Consider the following 10,852-nt stretch of genomic DNA (forward strand, 5'->3'; position numbering starts at 1 on the left):
CACTCCACAGACACGTGTACCGTTAACGTAGTTCTCGGGGATATTCAGCGTGACACAGAGTGACAAGGCTGACCTTTTGAATTACAGGAAGTAAGAGTGAGAGAAAGTTGTGATCTGCCACCATCCCCTGCCGGAGCCTCGTAGAAATTTTAAGTGTTTTCGCTCAATAAACACTCACAACGCCCGGTCTGGGAATCGAAACCGCGACCCTACGATCGCGAGTCCGGTGCCCTAACCACTGGGCCATTGCGCCTCCACTAAGAAGATAAAAGATATAACCTTCAGTTATTTCCCTTGTATTATATAATTTACTTCCGTTTTTCTTTCTACTTCCGCTTTAAAACTCTTTCGCTCTCAAGTCAACCGAGAGACTTACATTTTGTTCAAAAACGTTCAGCCTACTTTGGTAGCAAAATGCTCGGTTCCATACCGAGAGGCCTTGGATCAGCCTCAAAACAAGTGGTCTCTCATGTAAATCGCTGTATTATCCCTGAATTTCATTTATCAAAAGGCAGTGGTATTATAGTAGCGGAACCAGTGGCAGCTTTAACCAATTATTCACTCTCCAAGCTGATCCCAAACAAGCCTCTGGCTGCCAGTCATGGTGTAACAGGCAAGCTTTTTATTTTTCTGTTATATAATCATATCCTTTCGATTTTTTGTAGGTTTGATTTTTTAAAAAAAAAGTCGTGTGTACCTCTGATAAATATTTCATTTCATTTATCTATTTCGAAAGAAATCTATTTGTCCTTAAACATTCGCAATGACTTTGATGCTGTGTCTTCCTTGTTTTGGAAGGTCATTGACATGTCCGAATACAACTCAGTAGTTTCTTATTGCTTGAACACTTTTAACTTACTGTTAGTTATTTAACTTTACTGTAAAGTATATATTATATTTCAGTAAAATCACTTGTTTTTCTAGAATATTCTTATTTATTCGAGTGTAGTATTTCTTATCCTTGAACTATTTTCGTGGTATCTTTACAATTTTGTTTTCTACACTATGAACAAATAGAATGAAGGACAGAAAACAATTTTTTATCTATTTGCAAAAGTTGTAAGAATACCAGTTAAGTGCCTGCAGGGGAAATGTCTGTTTCTCCCATTTAGCCAAAGGCTCACCACACCCCAAAATCTCTGAAAGTACTTAATTTGGACTATATGTAATCTGAACCTTTCCCCCCTTATTATTTTTTTTTTACGGAATCCCACGTTTTAGGCTATGGAGATTCCGATTCTGAAAAAAAATTTTCAAAAATCTCAATTTCAAAATTTCGTTTAACGTCCTCTTTCCATGCTAGCATGGGTTGGACGATTTGACTGAGGACTGGTGCAACCGGATGGCTACACCAGGCTCCAATCTAATTTGGCAGAGTTTCTACAGCTGGATGCCCTTCCTAACGCCAACCACTCAGAGAGTGTAGTGGGTGCTTTTACGTGTCACCCGCACGAAAACGGCCACGCTCGAAATGGTGTCTTTTATGTGCCACCCACACAAGAGCCAGTCCAGGGGCACTGGCAACGATCTCGCTCGAAAATCCTACAAGGCCAGTCAGGCGGTACTGGCAACGGTCACGCTCAGGATGGTACATCTTATGTGCCACCCGCACAAGAGCGTGTCCAGGGACACTGGCAACGATCTCACTTGGCTTGCCGGGTCTTCTCACGCACAGCACATTTCCAAAGGTCTCGGTCAGTAGTCATCGCCTCGGTGAGGCCCTTTATAAAGTATTTAATCTGGTAATTGAAGTGAATAACTAAGAAATAGCGTTATTCAATCAGAACAGTCTAGAAGAGAAAGAAATATAAAATATGACATGTTTTAAAAAAATGCTTATCACATTCTCTGATTAAAAGAAAAAACAAAGCATTCAAATAGCTAGAATAGACAATATTGATATCCCAACAAACTCTCCCTCAGTGTGGAAGGGGGATTAAAATATCTTGTTACAAATATCAATCCAACAAAATAGCTTTTTCCTTAGATATTTGGACTAATATAGTAGACATTGTTCAACTTAATATTTTAAAACAGTGAGAAAGTACCCAATGAAATCTATGCCTGATTTCAAAAGTTTGATAATACAATTTAACTGTATTAGTCTTAATTGCAATTTTAAAGTTATGATAACTAAACAAAATAAGTCATTTATAGAGATTCTTTTATTGGAATAATTCCACACACTATATCATGGTCAGATTACATGAGAGCAAAAACATTGGGTAGTTCTATTCAGCAAGCTAGGTCTTGAGAATAAGTTCAATTTAATGCTGAATCCTATCAAATGCTTGTTACTGCTGTGTGCCTTTATGATGTTAATAAGCAAAATTTAAGTCAGGGAATTTGAATAGTCTGTTGCAGACTATATCACGCGGCCAGATAAAACTGCTACTTCTCAAAAGTATTAAAGAGTGGATGCCGGGCTTTTGTTTGTCAGCCTTCTACTACACAATCTCAGGTATCCTCAGTTTTTCAATCTGGATTGTGTGTTCTGCTTCCAGGCCCCTTATACCTATATTAAAGATGAAAATTATTGATGGACTGATGCTTTTTGAGAAAGCTTCTGTTGAATATCCTACCTTCAGCATCCTGAGATCAACTTTCACTCTTTCTGCTTATGCTCTTTTATTCTGTTCCCCATGAATCTCCTTGTTCCTCTTTACCCACTGTCACCATCTATACACATTTCATTTCCACACTAATGCAGTCCTTTGTCTTGTACACTTCAACTGATTCCTCTTATTCTCAGTTTTCTCTCCGCTCATGTATCTCTACGTTCATGCTTCATGCAACACTAATTTTACACATTCAGTAGATCATACCAGCTTTTTTTAATTTTTTTTCATCTTTCATACATTCTCTGCATTCAGTGCTTATATTTAACTACCATGCAACATCACAGTTCAAACACAAGCATCATACAATTTGTCCTTTGCTCTGAGAGAATCCTTTTGTTAGCAGATATAATAGCTCCCTGAACTTTTCCCACTATTCTAATTCTAGATCCCATGCTTTAAGAATACCCTCTTCCATAGTTAGGCCTCTTGGATAACTAAAGCTCTCAATTATTTCTGTATAGCATTCTGAGCATTGCAAGGAATTTTACTTTTGATCTAACTGCTACTCCTGTATATCTACCACTAGCAAAATTCTTACTGTTAGCCTGCCTTTGTATTCTACTATATTTTGTGTGCCCATAGATCACTGGATAACTGGAAGTTCTACCTACCTTTCTGCATATTGAGTGCCACTATTTTACAAATGGCATCAGTCCTGTATTCTTTCTGACTTACTGAAACAAGGGCCAGTCAGGCGGTACTGGCAACGGCCACACTCAAAATGGTGTTTTTTACGTGCCACCTGCACAGGAGCCAGTCCATTCGCACTGGCAACGACCTTGCTCGAATGTTTTTTCACTTGCCAGTAAGGCGACGCTGGTAATGATCACGCCCAAATGGTGCTATTTATGTGCCACTGGTATGGAAGCCAGACAGCTGCTCTGGCAATGATCAGAAACAAATAATGAGATCAAAGATGAAAAAAGGGTAATGGGCGTATATGCCATATTTTGAGAGTTTTTGCTCCTTCTCAGATATGAAACGTCATAGCAAAAACCAGTGCTGGCTATAATTTCTATAGAATATCTGTAGAGATAACCTTAACAAGTAAAATAAGGAGTTAAAGTATGACAGAAAGGGCCAGAGCAAGTTTTTTGTTGTAGAGGGCCACAAGGCTGCTCACATTTTAGAAGAGGGGGTGGGAAGTGACCAGGGTGGAGCAACAGGGAAAAGGTAAAAGTAGTGATAAGGTGTGTGTGGAACTGCAATGTACTTGGGGAGTAGAAATCAATGGGGACAGAAGAACTGGTAGTGTGGGTGGGTCAAAGTTGCAAGAGTATAGGAAAGTGAAACACAGGGAATGGGTGAGACTTCATATGCGGGTCACATAGGAAGGTTACTTTGTTAATCTGCCTGTGATTCAACTATACTTTTTGTGTGCCCAAAGCTTACATTGGGTACAACTTATGGAGTTTATACCTACAATTTTTTCTGGATATTGAGCAAGGCCATTTCCCTGAAGCCAGGGTCCTGTCTTCTTTCCTGTTTACTAAAACCTTGGTTTATGCTAAGTTTACCTTGTGATCTCTTGATTCTATGTTCAGTTGCTTGGAATTTCCTAATTCCTCTATCGATTCATCTATTTGAACTAGATCATCAGGATATAAGAGTCTGCATGGATATCCAGTCTTAATCTCCTCTATGTACATCTTTGTACATAACTTGTACATCCCTCACAAACCATTCATCTACATCTAGTTTCCTCAGTGACCACCAGATAACTGAACATGGTACCTTGTGAAATGCCTTCTCCTAGCAGTTTATTCTTTACTAAGTATTTCCCCTGCAGCTGCTTCACCATATTGCGTTAGTGGGTGCCTCTTCCAGGTATGAAGCCAAACTGCATCTCATCTAGGTCTCCTCTATCGTGGATTAAATGAACTGTGATCCTCTCTCTGATCCATTAGTGTGATAACTTGATCCACTTGTGAAATTTCTCAGTAGCTACTTATCTCTCAGGCATCTTTGCCTTTGTAGCAGTTAATATAAAGATACCACTATGCCAGTCATTAGGTATGATATCTTCTTTGTGTAACTTGATTAACTATATTGGTGGTGATTATGTATCTTATTTTAAGCATCTTCTCAACTATCCGTATTGATATATCCTAGATAGTTATGAAAGGTCTGTTAATCAGATAATGACCAGATAATATCATCCAAATTTTCTGTGATTGAGGCATACAGTATTGTGGCATTACTTTTGTTACTCTTTGTAAATCATTCTTATCAAGGGATTTACAAATCCATATTAAGGACTTATGTTGAGCATAACATCATTTTCAAACTGCATATTGTGACAATTTTTTGGTTGTCTCAAGGTGAAAATGTCAGTTGTACCAAATCAGTGCAAAATAATCATTTTTGGTAAAGACTCCTTCTAAGAACATACATATCAATAATTTGACTAATATATTCAAATGAATGATATATTTATCACATCAGCCACTATTCTTTGTTATACATTGAATTCTAATATAATATAATGTCTTTATCATGCTATTGTGCTCTCTTTCTGTAAAGGTATTGCTTCCATCAACAACTTTGGTTAAGCATTTTATTTATAAGATGTTCCAGTTTTGATATCAGAAGCAGTGAGTTTTCAGATCAACTGGTATACAAGTGAACTGAATTAAAAATATTAAATTGAGGATGGGTGCAGTATCTTAGTTTAAGATCAAGATTGTATTTATCAGTAATCATAATAAACCAATATTGTTAACTGCAACGATAAAAAGAGCAATTCTCGATGAGAGTAGTACAACTAATGAATCTACAAGTGATAGATAAATTTACCGTGTTGGTAAAATTTCTTGGCAAAGTCTTGAATTGATTTCTTAGTGCAATCTAATTGTCTTCTTCTCATTAAAACTCCTAGTCAGTCAGTCATCTGACCATCTCCCAAAACAAAGCAAATTATTCTTCATTTTCAAGTTGACAGTATCACTTTCTCAAGATTTATCATTTCACTCAGATCTTTGAGATAAACTCCTGTCCACTTCATATCTCAATTTAGTCCTGGATGATTTTTTTTGTTTGTTTAAATTTCAATGAGTTCCATGCTGACTGCCCATCATAACAAGTGAGTTATAATTAACCATTTTGAAACTGTAATACTTGTGCATCATCATCGTTTAACGTCCACTTTCCATGCTAGCATGGGTTGGATGATTTGACTGAGGACTGGTGAACCAGATGGCCACACCAGGCTCCAATCTGATTTGGCAGAGTTTCTACAGCTGGATGCCCTTCCTAACGCCACCCATTCAGGGAGTGTAGTGGGTGCTTTTACGTGCCACCGGCACGAAGGCCAGTCTGGCAGTACTGGCAACGGCCACGCTCAAAATGGTGTATTTTATGTGCTACCTGTACATAAAATTTTTCTTTTTTGCTTGGTTTGGAGAAAAGAGCTGTGTTCATAGCCTTTACAGGTTCGTGAGCTTGATACTGCCAGAATTCTTTTTGAGCAGTTACAAATTGGAAACTAAAGGGAATATGTGCAGCATGAGAATTCCAGGGGACTGACATTCAGGGAGAAACAACTGAGCATTGTTAGTGTGGAGATGTGGAGTGAATACAGTATGGATGGCAAAAGGAAGCAGGACTAGTTGAATGGAGGTGGTATGAGACCAGCCTGCTCTGAGGAACAGAAGCTACTGTAGTGATGGTAGGAAAGTCAGAGCATCAACAGCCTATTTGTGCTGTTTATGTTCTCTGACCTCTCACCATTAGTACATTTGCAATTGATTGCATGTCAGTTGGCTAAGTGAACTTTCTTTAGAAGTTGTCTTGGAGATCTTTGTGTAAGATTTAACAACACGTGTTCCAGACATGGGAACAGTATTCTATTTGTGTATGCAGTGTAGAGTTGAATACAAAGCAGAGAGCAAATATGGGTACATTTTTCAGAGTACTACCTATAGAAGTCATGGTTGAGAAGCGGGGTGAGTGAAGGTTCTTCAAAGTTGGTAGAAAGCTTTTTAGGAGGGGAGCAAAAATATTGGTTTCAGTTTGGGAGGCAGACATCTTGAGGAATATGCAATGCACAGAGGCATCTTTTGTGGTTTGGGTGATAACTTTGCAGGAGTTGTGTTGGTGGATATGAACCATATATTTTGTAGGAATAGATGAATTATGTGGCAGACAAATAGAGAGTACATCATCGTTTAATGTCTGTTTTCTATGCTGGCATGGGTTGGATGGTTTGACTGAAAACTGGTAAGCTGCACCAGGTTCCAGTCTGATTTGGAATGGTTTCTACAGCTGGATGCCCTTCCTAATGCTAACAACTCCAAGAGTTTAGTCCCAGTAGTGCTTTTTACACACCACCGGCATGGGTGCCAGTTATGAAACACCGGCATCGGCCACAATGCTGAAGCTGCTAGTTTTGTCCAGTCAGTACTTATTAAAGAACCTGCTATATTCTTGTCTGATTTGGTTTAAAGAAAAGTGACTATTAAACAATGGGCATTTCTGTTTAAGTAATAATTCATTTTTTTTTTATATAATTACTCATCAAATTGTTTTCAGTATGTCAATCTTTAAAATATTATTTTAATCAAACCTCAAAATTATTGGAAATATTAGTATCTCATGGCAGGGTGGCATATTGTCTTTTGCATTGGTGTTGGTGCATTCAAGATTTGGGTCTGTAAGAAGAATGAATGTGCAGCATTCTTTTCTTACTCTGTGACATTTTGTTATCCGATTGAGCTTATCCATTGGAGCTGCCTGATTAATACCTCAACTGCAACATATGGCAACTCTGCCTTTTCTAAAGTCTCCTGTTGATGTTGATGTTTATTACAAAGTAGAGAATATGTTGATGGTAATGTTAAAGCAGCAGAAATTATATTTTGGGGCATCTCTGCTTTAAAACCCACCCCTAAAATAGCATTGTCACCATACTACATTAATACATTGATTATCTACATAAAAGAATGGTTTCTGAACCTGAAATATGGTGATTCTTGGTGTTTTGGAAATATTTTCAAATATATCTGTCCAACTTGAATATTGTAATTATTTTTTTGTATAATTAAAAAGCTTTAAAAAGAAAAAAAAAACTGATTTTAAAATATTTTTTTATACATTTTTGTTTATAAAAAAAACCTTAGTTATTAAAATTTATCTGAAAAGTGGTTTTCTTCTTATTTCCAGCTAAAACCCAAGTTAGATTTGCCCACACAGATATCCAAGTACCAGATTTTAGTGAATACCGAAGGGACTCTGTAAAAGATTGCAAGAAATCTTCAAAAGAATCTGATATCAGCCGGAAAGGTTTTACTTATCTTATTGCCGCTGGTAAGCTTATGTAATGTAATTAATTTTGTGCTTTAAGAATGATTATAAAAGCAACTTTCAATTAGAGGCAAGTTGAAACTGCCCCATTCATTTACTTGTTGGAGGTGGCTCAGTGGGTTTGGATTATAGTTAGTAACTTGGAGCTGTGAAGACCAAAAGTCTGTTGGAATATAGCTTTTTGTTAGGTACAAGTTTTTGAAAGAGTTGTTTTTTTCCAGTCAATGTTATATTTAAAATTTCATATCTATGATTCATTCATTCATTTAATGCCTGTTCTTCATGCTGGCATGGGTTGTACTATTTAGTATACTCTCTTTTACTTGTTTCAGTCTTTTGACTGTGGCCATGCTGGAGCACCGCCTTTAGTCGAGCAAATCGACCCCAGGACTTATTCTTTGGAAGCCTAGTACTTATTCTATCGGTCTCTTTTGCTGAACCGCTAAGTTACGGGGGCATAAACACACCAGCATCGGTTGTCAAGCGATGTTAGGGGGACAAACACATACATATATATATATACATATATATATATACATATATACGACAGGCTTCTTTCAGTTTCGGTCTACCAAATCCACTCACAAGGCTTTGGTCGGCCCGAGGCTATAGTAGAAGACACTTGCCCAAGATGCTACGCAGTGGGACTGAACCCAGGACCATGTGGTTGGTAAGCAAGCTACTTACCACACAGCCACTCCTACGCCTATATGAGTGTATGATTATTTTGTATATTTATCCCATGTTCAAAAATACTACTCTGGCTCTTAGTATTGGAGTAATAGTTCTTAATTCTGCTATTTCTTTTCAATGTATTTCCAAGTGATATTCTTCCTGGAAAGATCTGGGCTCTGCAAGGTTTAAAATGCTTAAGATGGAATCTTTATGATCCCATCAGGAGTTGAATGCCCAAGGAAAAAACAATTGATAGACTACAATCTTGCCCCTATGTAAGGTCTCTAACCTTCTATGGCTGACCACACTGAGAGAAAATTAAGTGATGTGCAAAGAAGACAGAGAGGAGATAATAGGGATTGTAAGCTACAGTGAAGTAGCCCATTTAGGAGAGCAGTTATTGTGAACAAAACTGGTTATGAGCATTCTTTGTTTTTGGTAGACAACCCCTTTTGGGTTGGTGTCACAAATGTTCTCAGTTTTCTATATCAGATGGTTAAGGGCCAAAACAAATAGCGAGTTGCTACAGTTAGCTAATGGTAGCATGGAAAAAGAAAACCTGTCTGTATATCAAGTTTTTAATATTATAGAAAGCATCAAAGCTGTGAGGTGGCAGAATCATTAGTACACCAGGCAAAATGCTTAGTGGTATTTTGTCCTGCTTTACGTTCTGAGTTCAAATTCTACCAAGGTCAACATTGCCTTTCATTCCTCTTGGGGTTGATAAAACAAGTACCAGTTGATCACTGGGGTTGATGTAATTGTCTTACCTCTCCCACAAAATTGCTATCTTGTGCCAAAATTTGAAATCAATATTATAGAAAGCATTCTAAGTCTTTGTTTTATTGATTTTCTATTCTTTTTGTTACAGTTTCTATTATTATACATACATTTACTTTTTTTTTTTACCTACTCTAGCTGGCTCAGTCCCTGCAGTTTATGCTGCAAAAACAGTTGTGCATGAATTTGTTGCTTCAATGAGTGCATCAGCAGATGTTCTGGCTCTTGCTAAAATTGAAGTAAAGCTTTCTGATATCCCAGAAGGTAAAAACGTCACCTTTAAGTGGAGAGGTAAGCCTTTATTTGTGAGACATCGCACTGAAGAAGAAATTGCTACAGAAGCGGCTGTTGATGTGAAAACCTTGCGAGACCCTCAACATGATTTAGATCGTGCTGAAAAACCAAACTGGTTAGTTGTGATAGGTGTTTGCACACATTTAGGTAATGTATCTCTTTTAGCTAATATTTTTATTTTTATGAATATTATGTTTTATCACTCTCTTAAAAAGTTAAAGCATGATTTTATAGTTTTATTTTTACAAATTTGAGATTTAGCTATAAATAGATTGATGCTCACTGAATTATCAAATACAGATTTTATTTTTGAGCTAATAAATGAAATTTGTCTTCATTGTAAATCAATTAATAATGCTTATCCTAATTTTTTTATCTATATAATTTGCAAACAGTTGCGTGATTGGCTACAAGTTTCCAATGGGGCAATCATTCATTTGAAGAGTACTGGTTTACTGCTAATATTTACATCTTGTCCAACAGTAAAATATATAAATGTACATAATAGATATGACATCTTCTGCATAGTTTTCATCTACCATATCCTGCTCAGAAGGCAGAGCTTCAGTAGACAGTATTTGCACTAATGTAGATTGCAATAAAATGAAACACAAAACCAAAAAGTTGCACAGTGAACTTAACTTTACAATCAGTCACAAATTGAGATTTTAATGAAGCATTTTTGGTTTATAATATGAATTATATAGTGTAGAAGTTGAATTGTTTTATAAATCTGTTATCAGGAGAGGGAGTAGAAATATTCAATTAATTAAAAAGGTGTGGCTGTGTGGTAAATTTGCTTCCCAATCACATGGTTTCAGGTTCAGACTCATTGTGTGTTACCATGGGCAAGTGTCACCTCATATAGTCCCTGGCTAACCAAAGCCTGTCATGTCTATATAATATATATTATATGGGTGACACATGAGGTTTCTCGAGCGAGATGAGCGTGGCCTTTGCCAGTACCGCCTGACTGGCCTTCGTGCGGGTGACACGTAAAAGCACCCACTACACTCTCTGAGTGGTTGGCGTTAGGAAGGGCATCCAGCTGTGGAAACGCTGCCAAATCAGATTGGAGCCTGGTGTAGCCATCTGGTTTCACCAGTCCTCAGTCAAATCGTCCAACCCATGCTAGCATGGAAAGCGGACGTTAAACGATGATGATGATGATGATGTAAGAC

At 37.4% G+C, this 10,852-nt stretch overlaps 1 protein-coding gene across 1 annotated transcript in view; it reads left to right on the plus strand.

Annotated features, from left to right (window-relative positions):
* The first annotated feature begins 321 nt into the window (after positions 1-321).
* LOC106880109 (cytochrome b-c1 complex subunit Rieske, mitochondrial) overlaps positions 322-10,852 on the plus strand; it is an 11,950-nt gene continuing 1,419 nt past the window's right edge. The window contains exons 1-3 of the mRNA XM_014929925.1: positions 322-613; positions 7,782-7,925; positions 9,516-9,818. Coding sequence (XP_014785411.1) covers positions 415-613; positions 7,782-7,925; positions 9,516-9,818 — 646 coding nt within the window. The 5' untranslated portion in view covers positions 322-414. The remainder of the gene's footprint in view (positions 614-7,781; positions 7,926-9,515; positions 9,819-10,852) is intronic.

Source organism: Octopus bimaculoides, chromosome 3, assembly GCF_001194135.2.
Source record: "Octopus bimaculoides isolate UCB-OBI-ISO-001 chromosome 3, ASM119413v2, whole genome shotgun sequence".
Lineage (NCBI taxonomy): Eukaryota > Metazoa > Mollusca > Cephalopoda > Octopoda > Octopodidae > Octopus > Octopus bimaculoides.